General features: G+C 32.3%; 1 protein-coding gene across 10 annotated transcripts; it reads right to left on the reverse strand.

Annotated features, from left to right (window-relative positions):
• Positions 1 to 1,132: 1,132 nt before the first annotated feature.
• LOC1272718 (homeobox protein abdominal-A homolog) lies at positions 1,133 to 22,388 on the reverse strand. 10 transcript variants are annotated; one of them, XM_061650849.1, is made up of 9 exons: positions 20,867 to 22,343; positions 20,628 to 20,769; positions 20,342 to 20,510; positions 20,031 to 20,251; positions 19,577 to 19,612; positions 15,082 to 15,129; positions 5,440 to 5,663; positions 4,977 to 5,312; positions 1,133 to 4,401 (listed from the first exon to the last, which is right to left on the reverse strand). In XM_061650849.1, the coding sequence occupies exons 3-9, from the start codon at positions 20,428 to 20,430 to the stop codon at positions 4,372 to 4,374; spliced, it is 984 nt and encodes a 327-aa protein (XP_061506833.1). In that variant the 5' UTR covers positions 20,431 to 20,510; positions 20,628 to 20,769; positions 20,867 to 22,343; the 3' UTR covers positions 1,133 to 4,371. The 10 variants fall into 10 exon arrangements, with proteins under 10 accessions (XP_061506833.1, XP_061506834.1, XP_061506828.1 ...); XM_061650850.1 differs by having other exon boundaries at positions 1,133 to 3,987; positions 20,031 to 20,248; positions 20,342 to 20,769; positions 20,867 to 22,376; XM_061650844.1 differs by having other exon boundaries at positions 20,031 to 20,248; positions 20,342 to 20,769; positions 20,867 to 22,373.
• Positions 22,389 to 23,325: the final 937 nt, after the last annotated feature.

The following is a 23,325-nucleotide window of genomic DNA, read 5'->3' on the forward strand; positions in this document are numbered from 1 at the left end:
AAAATTCATAAAATAAAAAAGTAATAATAACACTTTAAAAATCGTTAAACAAATTGTTAAAATATTTTTCTAAAATATAATATAATATAACGTTATTTGTACTATATAAATAAAAAATATAGTATACAACACTTATTTTTCGATGTGTCTCTATAGTTATGGTACGACCCTTTTTTTGTAATAGGTTATGTACTAAAAGTCCCCAATTTTTGACAAAAAAGAGATGGGAAACAGTATTTTGCACAATTCATACATTCACTTCCACCTTGTAAGACAGAGCATGACAAAATAATGACTTGATGTGAATATTCGACGCAACGAGGGTTTGTTTTGCTTTATGTAAAAGGAGGATGAATAAAAACATTTTTTTTTTTGTATAAGAACTAATGCCAAACAAACTGACATCACACACATATGGGATTGATAATTATGATCAATTATAATGCGATTCCTAATGAATTAGAAATCGCACTTTAACATACAGGTACAACGATAAAATTTTCGAAATGCATTTTAATATCGCAAAGCACTACAGCCTTTTCTTTCCATAGTTGGGAATGGTTTACAACAAATAAAAATTATAAGTTATTATAAACGTAGGACGTGATCGAATGCCATCCCAACCGTTCTCTTGTTGCATTGCCTATTGAGATGCGTAGTCCTAAGAATTTTTTAAAACATATATGGGCCTGAACGATCGCGTAGGTTGTAGCAGAAACATATTTGTAAAGCTATCCATAACTGTTTTGATTTTTTTCGAGCACCAGAATCCATCAAGTTAAAATGAAAATGTTTAAATTAAAAACAAGAAGTCCAAAACATAAACCCTGCAGACAGGCTTTGTTAAAATGTCCCTTGATCGCCTACAGTTTAAAGTGTTGGTCCGGTCTAGTGTCAACTTGCTCTTTTTAATAACATGCCCGTCATGGGTTCCTGCCGTAAGCCCCGTATGGATCGTGCTCCTTCCTCACCATCATCCCCCCTCCCTCATAAGTAGAACTGATCCAGCTGCGGGGAATCAATAAGTCACAGCTCAGCTCATTAATAGCACAGACAGGCCTTCGTTCAACAACGGTTATTGCGCCAAAGAAGAAGTTTATACCGTATCAATCAAAACAATAAAGCTAGTGGATTTTAGTTGAATTCATGCAATTTATTGATTTTTCTTTTTTATTTTTTGTATTTTTTGCTCTTATTCATATTACATTGTCATGTAGAAAAACAATACATCGAATCGATTTTTCTTTGTTCATCCTCACTTTTTGCACACACATATGCTATAGAATATTTTCACATTTCGTTCAAATCTATATTCTACGTCAGTTTACGTATTCCAAGTTATCATTTTCATTAGGTAGCACTCCCTATTTAGTTGCTCAATTTTGAGCAATAAAATGCTTGCCACATGCAGCCAGTCTGTCTAAACTAGCTTATTATTTAAGAAATATGATGTATGTCCGATTTGATAATGCCACATGTATAGATTCTTGGGGGCTCTTGAATGAGATCCAGAAGAATGTAACCGAAAGAATACAATACAAGATAAGTTCACAAATGATTTTTTCGAAAAAAAAATTTATGTATCAGTTATGGCAAGAAAAAAAAAGTTTGACACTGGCTTTACTGGCTAGGGGTATATATATATATATATATATATATATATATATATATATATATATATATATATATATATATATATTTATATTTATATATATATATACTTTTTTTCTTTATGTGTTTAAAGAAAAACTACTGGTTCGTATTACGTATTCCGTGTTCATGTTTTTTTAACAACATACAGCATCACAAATATTATGTTTTTCATTCATTTCCGAAATTCATGCTGATTTGTTAGCTATTTTAGCTATTTTCATGATTCTGTCATTGCAGTCCATATTTTGTTTACATCCTAAGAATTTATCAAATTATATTAACAAAAAACAAAAACATAAATGTGATGGAATTAAGTTACCAAAACTAATTTGACATATGGATAATACAAAACAATATTTGATTCACTTATTTATACTTGTTATTGTGTTTCTCAACACCTCATTGTATATATGTTGAATGACAAATTTTGAAAAAGTTAAAAACCAAACCAATATTTATTTTAGACAGTATTAAACAGTGGTAAGATGTTTAAAATGCATGTTGCTGATTTTTTGGCCAGCATCATTTTATTGCATTTGGTTATTGATGCGCTAATCGTTCTGACGTTTTAATGTGTATTTATATAAATATGCGTAAGTATGCATGTATTTATTTACTTTTTTCATTACGTATTAACAAATGGACAGATTTTCATTTACGTCATTAATATTCTTGAGGTGTACACACTGCGTAGAATGTTATGCACATGAATGACATGACATCACAGAAAATAAATTTAAAATGATAATGAAGCTGAATATTCACACTTGTAGACTTCATTAAATGGATCTGTTTGAGTGATGACAGGAAACATATTTTACTTTTATATATTTTTTATTTTTCTTGTTTTTGTTTTGATGTATTAAATTTTGTCTCAATTTGTTAAAGATAGTTTTACACATATTTTAGTATATAATGACGCATTTCTTAAATAAAGTCTACATGTTAATTACGTATATGGTGAGCGTTTTTAAACGCTTTGTTGTCACTGTTACTTTCTAATCGGAGTAAAACAAACGCACGAACGAGCGCTGAAAAATATGTTAATTGCATCTGACTGATATTTAATCGCGGTTATACTGTTCATTCGATTATCTCCCAAATACAACATCTGAATTAAAGTTATTTTTAGAGTTCAAATTCTAGACTTACACTTAAATAAGAAACAAAACAAAAACTATGAAAAATATGAGGACGGGCGTCACGTTAGACAACAATATAATAGTAGTATGCTGCAGGAAAGGTGATTATGTTCAACTTGAGTATTTTTTGAAATTTAAATTATATTTAAAAAATTAAATACAAATACACTCAAGCAAATATTCATTAAATTCATTAATTTACATACTTCAAACGTTGCAACTGTAACTGAAAAAAGTTTTAGATTTATGTTCTAGTCCATCCTATGACTTTTACTAAGTCTTGAAGAAGCTTAAGCATATTGCGGCTATATATTAGCATTTATAAAAAAATACGTTGGACACTGGTTAACATATAAGGAAAATTGTTTCGATAAGGAAAAAGGGATTGGTGGTATTAAATCATTACCAGAACACATCATAATGATCATCCTGATGGAAGGAATCGCAAAAAATAATTATTAATTTCTTACAAACTAGTACGTATCATTTGTTTCTATCTTATCATTATACACCTATCGATTGACGAGTTCTATGTTAAGTTACGTCCTGTTTTGTTTCGTTACAGCGTTTTATATTGAAGTGTTGTTTTCTCCATAAACTACACTTATTTATGTAACTTAGCTGAATGGAAAAATATATGGAGACAAACTTTGTTGATTGTTGTTAGAACTTATTGTTTCTAACCAAATGTGGGTTTACGATGCAGCTCTCCACTATTGTTTATCTGAAGATGACTTTTACTTGTTATGCTCTTTGATTGTGCCTATCGTATTCATTTGCTCAAATGTTAGGGCAAAGACGGTCAAAAGATATATTTTGATTATCTATATTGTTTACATTAAAAATGCTATTTTCCGATTCTGTGGGATGTTCCGTGTCATCTATGCGCTGTGCTGTTTTTCCTGCAGCTGGTGGATAACCATTCAAATGAAGTTGGATTAAAAGCAATAGCATAGGTAAGTCTCCATATCTCGTTTCCTTTAGAGATATTGAAGTCAATTTGTTCGTGACCAATGCCGCATTGTTCCAATTACAGTGTTTTTACTAAGCGTTGAATACTTATCCGCCATTTTTAATCCAGTTGAAAGTTGAAATGTGTAGACAGGACAGAGTAGCGTTGTTTGATTGGACAGCAATTTGAATGTATCTTTGTTCTTAACTCATCCAGTCATTGGTAGTATTCAAGTTTGTGCTGTACATTGCATAAATGTCGTTCGTATATGACAAGTAAGTGTCAAGAAGACCAATCAAATAATCATAACATATGACAGGTACATTAATGGAATAATGAAAAGAAAGAGAAGAAAAAAGAAAATTTTGAAAATTAACTGCTGCAAATTTGGTAAACAAAAAGTGATCCGTCAGCTGTTAGTATTTTCAGGAACGAGTATTTTGAGAAGTATAAATGATTCAATATTGTGTTTAAAACAATTACTTAAATTAATAAGCATTTAGCCATCCAATGCTTTAAAAAAACTTCCTTGAACATAAGACGTTGTATAAATCAAAACTGTAGATGTGCTTTAAAATAATGATCCATTATTTAAACACTTTTTATGTGATTATGCAAAAAACTCTAATCCCATCGTTTGTTATGTTGCATAACCTGGAAGAGAGAAATTAATGTATCATGGGAAAGAATATTTAGTTGTATACATTTGATAATCGCGTTTTAATTATTAAAGTTTACTTGGCCATAAAAAAATTTAAGCAGAAAACAAAAGTAAAGTAAAATTGAAAAGAATTATTTTAAGAGTTAATAAGAATCAAACCAGCAGAGGAAAATTAATTTATTAAAAATATAATAAGGTTGAAAACACTCTGACGCTTGTTCGAGAGAAAGCAGTAAGAATATGGTAAATACTGATTTCAGTTTTACAATACGTTAGAGTATCGATACTTCAAACTATATCAATGTAAATTATGTAAAATACATCTTAACTGATTACAATTCAAAAACAATTTTATCATGTCGCCATGCCGTGTATACTAAAATAAAGAGTATCGCTCTGCTGCATTGTGTGGCGTGCAAATACAAAACAGACCATCTTCTTCTTGAAAGGAAGCAAATTATAAAGGACCAAAACATACTGAAATTTATGTCAGGTAGTAAACCAAAAACAAAAGATTCTATTGAAATAAGCTATAGTTTGAATAGGTTTAGCATTGAACTATACTAACTGCTTTAAGGATGTCTTGATTCGTTTTATTATCCAGACCTCCCATCATACTGAGATTTCCTCCAACTCCGACTCCCATTCCACCAAGCCCAAGTTTCAGATCATTTTGCGAAACGATTGAAGGATGATGCAGGTGGCTTCCAAGGTTTCCAGAACTACCACCGCTTCCTGCACCACCACTTCCACCAGTTCCTCCACCAGTTCCACCCCCGTTACTGGTTTGTTGAGAGCCAACAACCGTGTGTTCTTGTTGAGCCTGTTTTTGGCTGTGATGCTGTTGGGCGGATTTTAGCGATTCGTTCTTCATTTTGTCTTGTTCCTCACGCTCGCGGCGAGCCTGTTATTGTGAAATGGGAATATTGATTTAATTTGAAATGTTTTATAAGACTTGCTATAAAAATCGTTAAAACGAAGTGCTTTCACTTGGTTGTTTGACTTTGAAGATGCACAGGGATATAACGTACCTGTTCGTTGATTTCCTTGACTGCACGAAGTTCTTTCTTTAATTTCATTCGACGGTTTTGAAACCAGATTTTTATCTGTCGCTCTGTTAAACAGAGGGCATGCGCAATTTCGATTCTTCGTCGGCGGGTTAGATAATGGTTGAAATGGAATTCCTTCTCAAGTTCAAGCGTCTGAAACCGAGTGTAGGTTTGACGACCGCGCCGGCGTGGACATCCGTTAGGTCCTGGAACAGAAGAAATTTGCTGAGGATTTTTTTATGTTTCCCTTAAATATACAGAGGAACCCCGCATAGGGAGTTTAATCCGTTCCAGTGTCTCACTCGTAATACGAAAAACTCATTATGCGGGAGGCTCTTTGCCTTATAATTTTTATGAATATTGAAATATTTTTGTAGGGCCGCAAATGTGCCGGTAAGATGGGTATATAAACGTGGATAAAAACAAATAAAATCTATAATCCTAATCATTGAGAAGATATTTGTAGGGCAAAATTTCTCTGTCATTATTATTGATCCATTTTGTTGGAGAAGTATAAGAACTAAAATTTCAACAATAGTTTTTTTGATTCGTGTCGGAACCTGCAAGACTTTTTCACAAAATGAGCCAGTTTCATAAAACGAAACTCCTCCGAGTGGCCGAAAACTCCTTCATGAACAATTAGACCCCGAAAAGCAGATTAAAAACATTCATCACACTTTTTTACTACACACTTTTTAGTGCGGCACTTTTCTTCCGTGCAATAAATGTATATTTAATTATGATTATAATGCAAACTCTCATTTACCTGAGCGAAAATATACAATAAAGAAATGCTCAATGCTAATCTATCGTGATCTTGATTTCACATCGACATCGAAAAGTATACAATGAACACAAATGACATTGCTCACTGCACTGCTATATCACTTGACTTTACTCGTTTAGTGACGTATTTATTGAGCATTTATGTACATCTATATTATACTTTCTGGTGTGTAAAATGATATATCTATTACAGTTCGTACAATTATTTCCGAACAAAAACAATCAAATTGCATAATGCATAATGTTAATGCAATAACTAGATAATTATAACAATAAAGAATAAATTTCAGCCTATCGGTGAAACAACTTCATCATCCTAGTTTTATCCATATTACAGTTTCAGTCCACCATATTGTATTTTACCATTTGTATTTGTAAAATATTGGTATTAAAATATATTTTGTTTTCTTTCGATCTGTTTGAAATGGGTTACAGTATTTTGAAATATAGTTTAAATTAAAAATAAATTATAAATTAAAGATTGAAATGGAATAGTAATATTCAATTAAAAAAATATTTATGCTTCTGCCAAAAAAACTTCAATAATTTATGGCTAATCTGATCTTATGTATTTATTTACATATTTACATATTTTTACGGCTGTAATCTAAACTAAATAATCTAAGCTAAAAATCCGAGACTTGGAAAATTTTTTGGCATGTAGTTTTGTAAACTATATTTAAAATAGCTGGCTAGAATCTCAGAACCCCCCCCCCCCCCCCTTCAATTTATCATTAAATGTTGGCACCATGAATGTGTGGTCTTATCCAAAACATTTAACTTCTAACACATCAATATATCAGTTACACGTATTTAATAACACAGGGTAACAATATATCAGTTTTAGCAATACCTTTTAATTATCATTGTAGTGACCGTTTACACTACATTTGCCATAAAAAACCTGATATTAGATTGTCATAATATTTCATCAAAATTAATTTCTTGTGGCATAAAGCATATGACTTGTGTCTTTTAAAACTACCTCTATCGAAATATTTGGAAACAAGTAAATTCCGGTAAAAAATTCCTGATCAACCTTGAGCCTCACCATAACATGATACTTTAGCATGAAATGGTCTATATTCTAATTTAACAGTCTCATTATACGTTCAAGAGACCTAAATATCAGGTACAAATAATGCATCGAATAAGAATAATAATACTTAATCTGTAGTTTCATTGTATAGGGCAGAATGATTCGTAATATATGTTGAATAAAAATAGGTACTTTGGCAATATTCTTAAACACTTATTAATTAACTAAAGATGGCTGCTTTCACACCTTGATACATAGCACACGGTGTATTCCTTGCGTGATAGAGACAGAGACAGTATTTTCAACACCAAATTCAACACCACGTTGGCCTAAAATGTTTACTGTTGTACATCGCTTCTCAAGCATGGCTTCGTGAAGTTTGGGTCGACAGGGAGGGGAGTTTTGTAAGCCTGGATTTCCCCACTGATGATGAAATATGACGACCGTAAATTGTTGACATTCCACTATCATTGAGACTACAGGGAATTGCCTTGAAATGTTTAACCCCTCGAATAAAAGAGCTTGGCTAGCGGTAAAGAACTGTGAAGGAGAAAGTTCAGTATTTTACTCTAGGAAATGTTCCATAGCAAAAAAAGCCCTAGAATCATAGAGATTTGGTTGGAGAAGTATTTATTTATGACTGTCTGATATTAAACTCTATCGGCAATCGAGTTCATCGGCGAAAGTGACGATTCCTTACGTCCTTCAACGGTTGATGAAGTCATACCATACCCCGCTCTGCATTTTTTTTCAATATTTATTGAAAACACATATACACCATACATATACACCGTACATATACATATACACCGAACATATACATATACATATGCATATACATATACATATACACCGTACATATACATATACATATACATATACATATACACCGTACATGTACATATACATATACATATACATATACATATACACCGTACATATACATATACATATACATATACATATACATATACATATACATATACATATACATATACATATACATATACATATACATATACATATACATATACATATACATATACATATACATATACATATACATATACATATACATATACATATACATATACATATACATATACATATACATATACATATACATATACATATACATATACATATACATATACATATACATATACATATACATATACATATACATATACATATACATATACATATACATATACATATACATATACATATACATATACATATACATATACATATACATATACATATACATATACATATACATATACATATACATATACATATACATATACATATACATATACATATACATATACATATACATATACATATACATATACATATACATATACATATACATATACATATACATATACATATACATATACATATACATATACATATACATATACATATACATATACATATACATATACATATACATATACATATACATACACATATACATATACATATACATATACATATACTACGTAAAACCAAGGATAATAATGAAATCCCTTGCGGATCTCTGTGTTTGATGATGAGATGAGACAATTACTGATTGATCACTATAAAAACATTTAAAAATAATCTGTTATTATAAAACAAGTGTGATTAATTCACCGTTTTAAAGAAACAATAGTTGATTATAATTTTTTTTAAACACAAATTTTACACAAATTGTACTCACTAAGTACCTTTCCATTCTGAACCGCATTGTTTAACGCTTGCAAGTTCAAAATCTGTCACGTATCGTAATAAATCACAATACATTTTCAGTTCTGCACATAATTTTCAACGTTTCAAGCTGGACTGAGTTTGACTGTTCTTCTTAGGGTGTTGAAAATCATGTAAAAGAACGACAAATTTGTTGTGATGTAAATGGAATATGTGTTGGTGTAGAAAAACATATCGCACTGTACAGACAGAAACAACAAAATAGGTACAGCAATATTGCTGATGTCATACATTTTTTACCTACCAACGCTTAGTTACGCTCCTGATTCTAGTGAGTTGTCGTAAAACAGTGTTAGTTATTACGCGCCTACTATGCTCCATAAGTCAAACATTCATTCCATACGCATCAAAAACACCTCTAAAAACGATCTGTTTACACGCTAGCAAAGCAGCACAAATATATTTAATTATGTCCAAGCATAGAAATTATACATTTGCTGAGCAACATATTCATTGTCATCCATACCTCTACGTATAGAAATTCTAGTATGAACATAAAACCACGTTTTCACATTGTTGACCGAATAATAGTCACAATAATATTCCGATTATTGTCAATCATAGTCCTAACAGTCACTTGCATTTGAATGTAGCGTTGCATATTTTTATGATCATCTTTGAGATTTACGAGCTGGTGTAAGGAAATGAGTATGAAATGTGTGCATGTCAGAAATTTGACTACGAACTGGCAACAATAATTCTACAATACAACGATAAAACGAAAAACTTCCCCCACAATCCAGACAATCGTTGTTAAAAAATTTCTCACCAATATCGTTGCTCCAGTAATACTAAGCACATTGGTGTAAAGTTCCTCTGTACTTGTATTTCTTTCACGTGTACTGCTTGTTTTGAACTCCTTTGTAAAGCATTTTCTTGAATTTCAATACATTTTAGTTAAGCAATACGGCCAAAGCCGTTCTTTCTGAATAAAAAAAAATCAATACATTTGTGACAGCGATAACATCAGTGTACTTTTTGTTTCTCGTTTCTCTTAATTTTTCTAATCTATTAAACATAAAATTTTCCACAGAATTTTCCATCCGTCCTTATTGCTGTAAGAATATTTAACAAAACAATTTCGATTGAAAACTTTGATATAGCCTCAAAACAGAGTTTTTTTGACATACAATAAAAAAAACAACATGTTTTTGTATCCTTAGCATTTCCAACGCAGAACTCTTATCAAAAATTTTAGTCATTGTTTAAAATGGTATTGCAATGGGTTGAGGAATCAACAGACGTTCTTACTTTTTTATCATTTTTTATCGTTTATTACTTTTTAGAGAATGTATTTCCAAGCTATAGAGTAAATACTATATAGCTATAGAGCTAAGCTATAGAGCCGGTTTCGTCCGGTACAGTCGTCAACTCGTACGACTTAACAACATGCCCGTCATAGGTTCAAGCCCCAATTGACAAAAAAAAACAAAAAATTGACCGTGCTGCCATACGTAGAGCTGACTATCCTGCTATGGGGGGTAATCCAAAAGTCATTGAAAGCCAACGCCACAAGTGGTACAGGTAGGCCTTTGACTGACAACTATTGTTGAACCAAAAGAAGAAGAGGAAGAAGAAGAGTAAATGCTGTTATAAAAGGGAACGTTACAATTTAAAGTCACTAGAACGACCTATTTACATCTTTAACTCTAGCTGTAATGACTGTTTCCCCCATTTGTTTGGGGTTGTCGAATCGAGAAATAGTGTCACGAAATTTTTAACATAATTGTATTTTGTACAATAAATAAAATAGGCAACACAATGTTTTAATGATTCTACACACATGGGTACTCGAATTATGAAACAACTATTTTATCCATTTTGTTTCTCAATGTTTCACACGATGTATAGCAAAGAAGAAATCATATACCATAGAAAAACGAGTACACATACAAATATGTATTTGTGAAACTTAAACTCATCAAATAATTATCACACAGCATAACTTTTGATAATCTTTGATTATCTGTCACAGCTACAATTGTAAATATTGGTTTATAGTAGCAAGTATAAGAAAAAAAATATTTTGTACAGTGCAAAATCTAGTAGTTGATTGTTTTATATTATGGAAAGGAAACTAATTGTAATTATAATTGTTTATTTCTCGTGCAATGTCGCACTTTATATCGCATTTGAATCTTTAAGTCAAAAACAAAAACTAGCAGATATTATTTTCAAACGAATGAAAAAAAAACCATAAAAATTTTTTTTATTAAATAACTATATTAAACAAATGTTTGGTGCCTTCTTGATAACCCACTTTACCAACACGAAATAGATTTCAAAAAAAAATTCTTCATTTGCTGCATGCTTTCAATGTAAACGCAAGCCATTTTTCTTTGCACCCTTGGTAAAGGAGCTTGTACGTTCTCCCGGAAAACCAATGTCGCAATAGCACAAAGCCGTCAAATTTATTGGAATATTTCTTGTGATATTAAGAAAATCTAATGAAAGGGGCTGCTCTACCGTTGTCATGCTCTTCCGTTGAACCAGCAGTTGAATACGTGATCAACAAAGAAATGAATTAGCATTTATATTAAATTAGACGTTAACGTTAAACTATACGTTAACTTCAAAAAGTCTGTCGAACAAGAAGAATTCAATACTATGCAATGCTAAAACTTTTTTTTCGTGAGAAATATCACCGTCGGCAATGATGTTATGGTATGGAGATCTGCTTAATGTTATATGAAAGTTTTTTTTATCATTGAACATTCAGTAGCACAATCATGCAAAAAAAAATTATGTATACAATAGACGTGATATACAATTTGATGGTACATATATTCGATGGTGGGTTCACTATAAATTAATTTGCGAAAATCTGCTTAACCTATCACAATTACAGAACACTTTAAAACCCCATTTTATCGTTGCAAGGAACATACCGGAAGATTTGAGTACAGTCAGTAGAGTCGTAGCACACTTGTAAAATAAGCGATTGTGCAGAAGAAAACATAAAAAAAGAATGAGTGCTTTCATACGACAAGACAGAAGTTATTTCATTTTTCTTTGTTAACTACGTTAAATTACAGTTGCTATTGCAACAAAAAGCTATTTTCACACACAGACTAGTCCTGGTAGCGCTAGTCGCTAATCGCTAGACAGACTAGTGGACTAGTAGCACTAGTCCAAAAACTGGAAAAGAGAAACAAAACAAACTATTACCGTGAATGAACAATGTTATTTCCCCTGTTTGTAAAAGAAAATCATTATATTTTGACTGTGTATCATACGTTGCTTCGTTAGTGGGAACAAGTTTATTTTATTTGAAAGGTGTACCAACTGTGCGTGTTATTACAAATAATCAACGCTGGGTAATCCATATCTAAATATTTATCATTCGATTCCAGACGTAGTGACGACCGATGATTTCCAGTGCTTAATTATCGTAAGTGTACATATACTCTTTAGCTCATGGGATGTAGGAATAATTTATTATAGCTTCATCGTAAACATATAAAACAAAACGATGTTAACAACAAGTAGACGATCAACGATAGACTGCGAAAGAATAGATGAAAAAGTACATTCAATCGCAGTTGATCTTTATGGAAGTGATGAACAACACTTTTAAATATCAGAAATATATGAATATCAGGTGTACATTCAAATTTAACTTCTTCTTCTTCTTTGGCTCAACAACCGATGTCGGTCAAGGCCTGCCTGTACCCATTTGTGGGCTTGGCTTTCAGTGACTAATTGATTCCCCCCCCATAGCAGGATAGTCAATCCTACGTATGGCGGCACGGTCTATTTGGGGATTGAACTCATGACGGGCATGTTGTTTAGTCGCACGAGCTGACGACTGTACTACGAGACCGGCTTACAAATTATCTTATGAAACTATATGAAACTTAAAGTAAGCCATCGCATGCCACAAAATGTAGAAGAAGTTACATTTATTAACATGTTGTGATTGCAAAAAGTGTAGCTTTTTTATAAAAACACTCAGCTACCTATAACAAATTGTTTGATTGGATCTATTTCCTTACATAAATCACTCAAAATCTTAGTAGCTGTTCAAAAGATAGCCATGGCAATTATCATTCCATCACGCAACGCCCGAGAAACCGCTGTAAAACGACGCAATTGTACGTCGGACAGGATTCGAGCATTCAAAACCATGAATAAAACAAACTAACAAAGAAATGCAAGTAAAGTCAACGATAGCAACAAGGATGAAAAAGGAGAGCAAACTTATCATCAGTAAAAATCTGATTTGGGCGTGGCATTATAACATACATTGGACACATCACACATTTCCTGAAAGGTGTATAGATTAAAAAAAAAAAACAAGATAACAAAGAGAAGAAAGATTGTCAAATAAAATCGCTTATTTTACCTCAATATAACCTAACATCGATTGAGCTAGGACGAGAAAAACGGAAAAAAAACCAAATGAGCATAATTCTTTAATAATTGTGAAAGGATATTTCTCCCACACTATTATTTTCCTTTTGATAATCTTGGTAACACTTATTTCAAGAAAAAAATGTATTTGTTTACGAAAGAGGAAAAATCATTCAATTTTTATGTATAAATAAAAACAAGTATTATTATTATTTATTTTGATTCATAAGCAAATTTATTAAAAAACGAATCAAAACAAAACAAGCCATGCGGCCGTTAAGGTCGTTCGTGATGAATAAAAAAATTTAACAATAAATGAGACTAGATCGAAATCATATTCAATACATAAATTACAAATGTAATGTGGAAACTGATACATCATTGTAAAATCTTACACCTTTACATTTCTGGCCTTTTCTTTAAAATCCTAAAAAAAAATGAAAGTAAAAAGTTATTGTAAATGTAAAGCGTTTTTCTACACTTTTCCCAACTTCCATAATTTTCTATTGTAAAAATTCCAAAATAAGAATATTTTTGAAGCTCAGCTTCTGTTCATCCCAATAGAATCACCACAACTATCGATTTATTTTTATGCGCATGCGACGAAATGACACACACTCACATAAGATAAAATTAAAAGGGCCACCACAAATTTTACCAACCGCTTTCGAATGTGCTCACAATTTTCACCACTCACGACGTCTTGCATTCACAAAAAAATGTCACCATATTACAGGGGTTTTCAAGTCTTTTTCCAATATAAACCACGGAACGTTTTTCAACAACATCTTCATATTGTGTATCCATCACAGTAATTTTTAAGTTTCCACATGATTTTCTAATCATCACAAAGAACCGTCAACCGCAGCTCAGCTTTTGACGTGATTAAAATAATATGAAATAACTGAACAGTTATTGGATTTTTTGTTGAATATGATAAATATAACTGAATCTCCAAAGCTGTAAGTTAAAATTATCAGCAGTTTAATTTAAAGAAAATGTTCAGATAAATTACATAAATGATAATATTATCTCCATGATCGCCCGGTCCACGAACACGATACTGAACTCGATAGGATTCTTTTTAACATTCATTAAATTAGGGTAAGATAAAATGTCTCCGCTTGCGAGATGATTTTAAACACTACACAAAAACTGTGAAACACAGCCCAATTTGTGTCTCGATGTATCTTGTGAATTAGTGAATTAAGAGAGTGTTAAGCAAGTGTATTGAGAGCATCCAGCTTTCGACTGCGTTTGATAGTTTTTTGTGATTTATTTTATGTGAAAGAATTGAAATTATAAAATATTCAAACGACACTTCAATTTTCCCTCTAATCTGATTATTTTTACTCAAGCAATGTCTGTAATTTTTGAAAATTAACCTACAACTTTAATCTTGAGCCAAACAAGATGATCCAAAATGGCTTTTCCCGCCTTTTTGTTATTGTTTTTTAGTTCAAGAAATAACGAGCCCCTAAAATATCTGGTGTTATGCTATGATGTTATAAATCAATAACGTCCATAACAAAAACAGCTTCTTATGATAAAATTGTACAATTCCAATAGTTTTAATCACGTTTGCTGAACTTGATTCTTTTCTTTGAATCGTCATAATACCGCATTATGTATTTTTTAAGTTCCAAACATATTTATCTTGATATCTGCATCTGGTCAATATAACTTACCTGCAAAATCGCCGCAGACTACCCGATCAAAAGGATTGCTCATCCAATCTGGAAGTATAGCAAGTGAACATTGTAGTAATGTTAAGATTTGAGATGTTTTTGTATGCCGAGATTATTCTTTTTAATTAGTATTTACAGCTTTAATGTAATTAATAATTTTAATTAGTATTTACAACATGTGTTTTTCTAAACAGCAAAGCATGAAACCAATCAAACTATTTATTGCTTTACATAAATAAACAAACTTTCTCCTTGTTTGTTAAAATCAACACTTTTCAAACAAACTTGTTTTCTTATTTCTAACATCCAATTGTAATTATCACTCAAAGCATAATGGAATGATGGAATGATTTTATGCCCACATTTAACGTTTATCTTGTACAAATGTATCTCCTTACTTCATTATTTATTATTTATTATTTTTCATGCATGTATTTGTTAACAGTCTGTAATAATTGATCGGTTTCAAAAACAATGTCTACTCGAAGTATGAATTGCTGAATGTAACATAAAATATACAGATACAGAATATACAGATTTCTACGTGATATCAAATAAAATCATACCATCCCATATTATAAAAAAAGTAAAACAAACATGAAAAAGTTTGTTCCGTGCATGAAAAAAATCTTTAAGTCCATTACAACAAAAATCATCCGTCCCGCTGGGTAGAAATTGACGTAAGTAAAAACCTTGCGTGTGAAATTAGACTCCTTATATCGCCAGCGCAGAAGAAAGGCATGCCTGACAATAATTTCAAAGGTATACCGAACTTCAGCGTGCCATCAAGAGAAACCAATCCAGAATCTCTTTATTTTTTGGAAGGTCAATCCTTTCAAACCAGCTTTTGGTTAGAATATTGAATAACCCGTCGACTGCTTCCTGTGGTGTTACCACTTTCTAACTGCAGTAACAACTGATCCAGCACAGCTTTTCGAGATGCTTTGTCCTTGGCAAAGAGAAAGCGATGTATACGTTAGAGTTTATCAATCTACATAGTCCCGTACAGGAGAGCTAGGGTTATCTATGCCGACGCATTCCGGACCATTAAAAGGCCAAACTTGGTTCGAATCCCATAGGATCATACTTCTATTGCTAGGACAGATTTTGTGGTATTGCGGAATAAATATATTTAGAAAGACAACATGCCTTCATAAGAAGTTAAGGCCAAGCAAACAAAAATAACTTGAAAATATTTTCATGTAAGGACATTTGTTAACGTAATTTCTAATATATAACTAAGCTGGTGCGCATGGTCTTTCCTTAATTACAGGCAAGTTGCGTATGGTTGCATATTATTGCTGTTTAGATATGCCATTACATGGTTTATGGCATCTTGCATAGCACAGCATTACACAACTTTTACGATCAAGGGAAATACTTTTGGATTGACTGTTGTACTAAGATAATGTTAAAATACATATACCCGTGAAAACAAATGTAGGGTATCTGTATTCCAGTATTCCAGTATTCGGCAGCGTACTTGTTTTCGGCAGGATAACTAAAAACGTGTAATTACGCAAAAATGCGTTTAAAATAGTCTCCACAAATATTTTTCAAAACGAGATATGCTCATTTGTTATTCATATACGAAGTATCACATCATTTCTTTTCATATTTTCCAAAATATCAAACAAAGCGATCAAACAAATGTGTAGAGTTCACATTTTTCGGCAGATTTGCTGCCAGCCAATAGTTCGGCAGGTTTCGTTATTAAGAGTACCAGAACAGTAAACCAATGAAAGTGTGGTTTTTTATGAAAGTTTCTATGGCTGTTGAAATTATTCTAGCTCGTTAGGAATTTTAAAATCAGAAAAAAACAAGTAATTATTCACTTTAAATACTGCCGAAAATAGATACCCTGTAAATAATTATTTTCGACACTTCAATGTCGTCGGCTTCCTCAGAAACTTGAAACAATAACACACTTTTGATTTTGCTGCATAATCATTTAAAACACGATTAGAACACTACAATGCGTATGTTGACACATAAAACCACATTTCTTGTATCAAATATCACCAATTTCACTATAAATTATCCAATAACATGTGAGTAAAATAATAATTTGTGAGCCAGTACTCTATTTCCGACAGACTGTCTCTTTTCTTCAAACCCTTCGTTGTTTGTAACTCACATCAAATAAACTGTAAAAACTGCCAGCAAAATGACCAAAATGGGCAACATTAAATAAATAATACATGTTAAGTACTTTTAACACTAATTATAGGAAAGTGAGATTGTAAAACTGTTTCAAACATTTTTGCCTGCCTATTTGCATTAATTAAAACATTTTCCGACCCGTATTTCCGTTGCCGAAAATAGGAGCAGAACCTGCCGAAAATAGGACCAAACTGCAGAAAATGGGAACAAAAACAGTGATTGTATTTTCACAAATATCTCTAAAAAAGACATTTAAATCGGCAAATAAAAAATAGCACAACATAATAAGATAGTTTATCGTTCAAAATAACGTCACTTTCATGAAAAACAATGAAAATTGTATGCGTTCCAGCAGTTTTAGTGAAACTGCTGCACAAACCTGCCCAATACTGGTACATTTACACTGTTTCTGAACAAATAAAGAATAAAAAAAAACATTTTGATGATATGCTTTACGTTATATGTACATAACTGTTGTACTGGGAAATTTAGTATTTGATATCTTATGGTCGTGAAAGCGTTAATTGAAAAAATAATACTTCAAATCGCTAGTTCAATTTTGACCCGCCAATTAGAAAAAATATTGCCACAAATCTAGCCTGTTCTAAATTATTTTAGTTAATTCCATCTATCTCCATTTTTGTCGTTGTCTAACCTCAGGCTATTAATCCTAGCTACAGTTTCTTTACATTTTTGTTAAATTATTTATCAGCAATCGTAATATCCTTTTTCATTGTCCTAGAAACTGAAATGTAGCTTTAGTCAAAATATAGGTTATTTCTTTAAAAATGAAATAAATTAAAATATCGTTCATTCATGCTTGACAAAAGGCTCAATAATAAAACCAAGCTCGTCATAAACTAAGGAATTAAGGATCGCTTATGGGACTGAAGAATATGAATGATTAAAAAAATTAATTTTAATTCAACTAAACTTCACCGGCTGCATATCGCTTTGGATGAACAATAATTTCTTGTGTGTCATCTAGTCTGATAAATTCATGCATCGATCTGTTATGCAAGACTCAAATATAAATGAAATGGTTTAAAGTTCGATAATAGCTACTAACAGATAATAGAATACGTATTTGAAGGCTGAACTGCTTTTTCCATCCAAACAGATTTAGCTTTCGCTCTTTCTTTCATTGGTATCCCACGCGTATCTAATATTGAAATCGTCTGCATTTGCTAAAAGCCGTTTACAAGCTCCTGCATAGCGGTCTAAGAAATCAAGTATGGTGAAGTGAGTGGGTGCAGGTCAGAAACATTATCAGATAACAAATACATTCTTTAACTGTGCATGTATCAATCCAAAACATTCGGGTTTTACTAAAGTTTACGGAACGGTTTGAACTGATTTGATCAGTTTGAACCGTTGATTTATTTAATCGATGGTGGGTATTGCAAGAAATTGTTTGCAAATTTTTTTACACGTTTTGATTGATATGTTTATAAAACGTGAAAAAAATGTTTTCATAAATGCATTATGAAAATATGTTCACAAATTACTAGTTTTAGTCCTTCAAAGAGCTGTAGAGTTGTGTCTTTTTTAAATAGCTAAGAAAGTTATGTCCGCCATTAAGGCCGGAATAACAGACTGGCAGACGAAGGCGCGAGATCGCGAGCGGTTTCGGACACTCCTGAAGCAGGCCCAGACTGCAAAGCGGTTGTAGCGCCGGATAAGTAAGTAAGTAAATGAAAGCTATTTCTGTAAAATTATTGTAAGGTATGTATATAAACAGATCACTAAAATATACTTTACTGCAAATAACCTAAATCTACAAAAGTGGCTTTGTAACTCTGTTATGGCTTTAAATGCTTGGTGGCGCGAGATCGCGAGCGGTTTCGGACACTCCTGAGGCAGGCCCAGACCGCAAAGCGGTTGTAGCGCCGGATAAGTAAGTAAGTAAATGAAAGTTATTTCTGTAAAATTATTGTAAGGTATGTATATAAACAGATCACTAAAATATACTTTACTCCAATTAACGTAAATCTACAAAAGTGGCTTTGTAACTCTGTTATGGCTTCAAATGCTTGGTAACAGTCATAATAATAGTTTAAAATAAAAACCCCATAAAAACGCCACCATGAAAAAATATTTTACTTAAATGATACATTCACTGCTTTAATAATAACGTTCTGGATCTCAACAGAATTGAAAAATATGGCTGTGCATAAAGGTATGGTAGGGAAGTAGTACTAAGCTTAAATAAAAATAAATTGATGCATATAAGGTTAACATATTTCATACTTTCTTAATCGTACTAATAATTTTGTTAAGTTTCTTATTTGCAACACTTTTCCGAGACTCAAAACTTTTTTTTAATACTAACCTGTACTGGCAAACTTCTGAAGAGCTGATTGCGATGCTACACAGGACAGCAGATCATTCAATTGATCGTGAATAACATAAAACAGAGTACATGGAATAGAAATATGCAAGAGTGAGAACTAATCTGATGGTACTATGTATATAGTATATGAATATTTTATATTATATAGGCGATTCGATTTTTACTGTAGCGTGTAAACACCTAAAGTTTTGTTGTACTGCATTGTTATGAATAAACATTCATTCACATTTTTGGAGTATCGAATCAATAAGTTCAAAAAGTAAAATATAAACGAATAAACGAATATAAACGAACTATATTGATTGGCCAATAAACAAAAAAAAAATTTTAACCAAACGGAGCAAAAACTAAAACTATATCATTGCTCTGTTTTTAACACAATTATTTTAATGGCATAAAGTCAGCATAAAGTATAAAAATATTCATTACTCACCAGTAACCAGCCAAGGATGACGGGTTATATCAGGCAGACCAGACTGCGCACCACCGACGGATGAAGAAAGTTGGGAACAAGCTGACCCCAACGAGTCAACGCCGACTCCTGCCGACGCGGCAGAAACCGCAGCTGCCTGTTGGTAAAACTGTGCAATACTGGCGCTACCAGGGACTCCCATCGGAGGATAGCTATTCATTACACTATCGGTATACCTACTACTGAAAAAAGCAATATATATATATTTTTTTTGTTTTCGTTTGGTAAATCTGTTAAACGTTGAACTCATTTATTAAAATTCTATTTGTTACCTGCACGATTTATCATCTAAACCAGAGAATCCTGGCATGGTCGAGTAGCTAGTGTGTGTAGTCGGATGATTGGAAACAAATGGATACATTTTGCTGGTTGGTGGTGAATTTGGGCTGTCCTCACTACCAGTAGTCAATGGACTGCCTTCCGAGTTGGGTGTTTGCGACACTGTCGAGTTCGAGTTGGAAATTGATTGTGATGAAATCTGAGAGCTAATAAACGGCTGGAACTGAGCGTATTTTGGTAACATGCTATCGATTATGAACTTTGACATGACCGCATCACCTGTAGTACACCAAGGGCGCACGGTTGTGATTAAGGTCGGAAAACAGATCTAGATTTTTCAAGCTGTATTATAAACAAATCCGACGATTTGATGATTAATCCTGTAGGCTATCGTCTTGAAGTAAGGGCAAGTTCAGTTAAGCTGAGACAAAAGTTTTAAAGGGGATTTGCAAGAGTTCAAGGTTAGTAAAAGGCCGATAGTTAGTATGAAGCATAAAGTATATAAACTGCATACTTACATCACTTGAGCAACACACAATCCCTTTTAAACAAGGATGCTTGTATCTTCGTTTAAAGCTATTTATTTAATAATCACAATTTACGCAAAACGTTATTATAGACGGTTTTCTGGCGGTTTAGCATTATTAGTTTGATGCTTTTTGTGCACTAGAATGACGATTGCGCTATTAGTATCCTAAATATCATAAAGAAAACATATTGCGGTATCGACACATTTGTTTTACACTTTTATGTTTTCATTGATTAATTTTCCTTGTTACACTGTACGTGATTGATTTTTTCTTGATATCAAACCGCCTACGTTAGAACTATAACCACACGATTTTTTAACCATCCGAAACACTTGCCGAAATACACTTGAAACCAAGTTACATCCAATTGCACAATATGTGTAAAAACTTCATCGCACTGATTTGAACATCTTTTTTCACATCTTTTACATATTTTCAATTATGTGCACTGGTATTTTCTTTGAGTAGGCTCATAGTTGATTCCCATTTACTGTCACAGAAAACCCGTTTTCACCATTAACCTATTGAAAGCAACCTCGATTTTTTCATGGATTCAAATGTGTATAGATCAAATTACTGACCGAAGATAATACTATGCTTTGTTTAACTTGTAAACAAATAGTCACTTTTATCGATATAAAGCAAAAACAAAATCGAAAACCAATGCGACGGTAGGTGACTTTCCTATACACGGCAATTTATTGATGGCTATTTTAGTAAACGCGGAAATGCTTGTCTTTATTCGTTCAGACGCCCACCCGAACACACGCCTGTCAATAAGTGTTGCTTTATTTTTACTGTTATTAATATTATAATAATAAAAATACGATCTTAGAAGTCCGAAGTTGTTTACGTTATGACAAGTAGTTCGTTTATGACACAATACAAAAGTTTCGCATATAACAACGCAAAGCGCAAGGAAAACCAGTGCGAGAAATGAAGATGGCTTCTTCTCTGTCATGAGAGAGCGAGCGAAACAAATTGATATTTTAAACCAATCTGTAGTATTGTGTAAGAGAGAACATGGAGGTTGAACGTGTTTACTCTTTCTAACCAGTATTATTTCCCGTTGCTATTTCACTTTTTCGTACATTTCCACTCAAAAAGATAAGTCATCTCGTTCTCTTTAGTGGCACTCTTTCGATGTATCGGACAATTTTCCCCTTTGAGAAGTATATGGCACTCGGTGTGAAAGGCACTCACCATATGAGCGACTCCAAGCCTAATTTCACCCTTCAAAACAATTATTAAAACACGCAGTATGATAAGCGTATTTAAATAATTTTAATACTCGTTGGGTTTTGGATATCATAATTTTTGTTTTGTTTTCATTACTCATTTGACGAATACAACTCACTTAATTCACAAAGGAAAGTAATTGTTTCTCAATTGCATGTTTATTGAAAGGTACTGTGCACATGCTACTTAACGGTTTCGCGACAGTAAGACGTATGATGGATAGAGATTGTGGTCACAGTGACCAACACGACAAATTTAATCGGAATTGCTTGTTGGTTGCTCGCCGACCAACTTCGCATATCCCTTTCACACCCATTTTTTGTATCCGATATAGACCTTGAGATACTGAATGGCGGTAACTGGCCTAGCTCACAGAACATTTCATAGGAACTGGGAATTGTTGCTCGTCATCCCACTCACCAACGAGAGGATTGGACGTTTACAAAGATCATTTTTCGAGCACCGGTGTGTTCGTTTTTACTGAATCTTGATACATAGCATCAGACAGAGAGAAAGTATTGCATCTTCTGGTATTTAACGATAAAAGAAACTCTCGAGAAACTATCCACAATCGCAACGTGATTCAAAGCATATATTTTCTCTTTCTTTAAAGCATTCTCTCGCCAGAGAGCCAGTTGAAATGCATTTATCTAGTCGCAAAATGCAGTGGTGATGTCGCGGGTATAAACTAATGCCATAAAAATAAACCATTTTTTAACATTGATTGTAAAAGAATTTGTTGAGAGAAGATAGTCCAAATACAAGAAGAAGTCTTTAGCTGAGTTTTGCGGTGTAAACTTGTTATTGTATTTAAAAATATTGTTTATATTTTAATATAAATTAAAATATTTTAATTGTTATGATATTATTAATGAAATCTATTCAGTAGGTTTATCCATCCAGTTATAAATAGTTCAATAAAAATTTATTCAATTTCAGCAGTAATTTGTTAATTAAAACACGGAGATCCGATTTTCTTTAAGGTGTTGTACTGTAATATACAAACAGTCATAGTTGATTTATTTTTTCAAATTTATTCAAGATCAATTTTTTCAAAACGACAATCAAACTACAAATACTTTTTCCTCAAATTGAGAACCGAGAGATTTTTAGAACTTTAAGGAATCATGTCTTGTCAATTTTAAATTTTTTCATGCTTTCTAAAAGATTTAAAAATTGTTAATTTATAGCAAAATTATTATTATAAA

Source organism: Anopheles gambiae, chromosome 2, assembly GCF_943734735.2.
Source record: "Anopheles gambiae chromosome 2, idAnoGambNW_F1_1, whole genome shotgun sequence".
Classification (NCBI taxonomy): domain Eukaryota; kingdom Metazoa; phylum Arthropoda; class Insecta; order Diptera; family Culicidae; genus Anopheles; species Anopheles gambiae.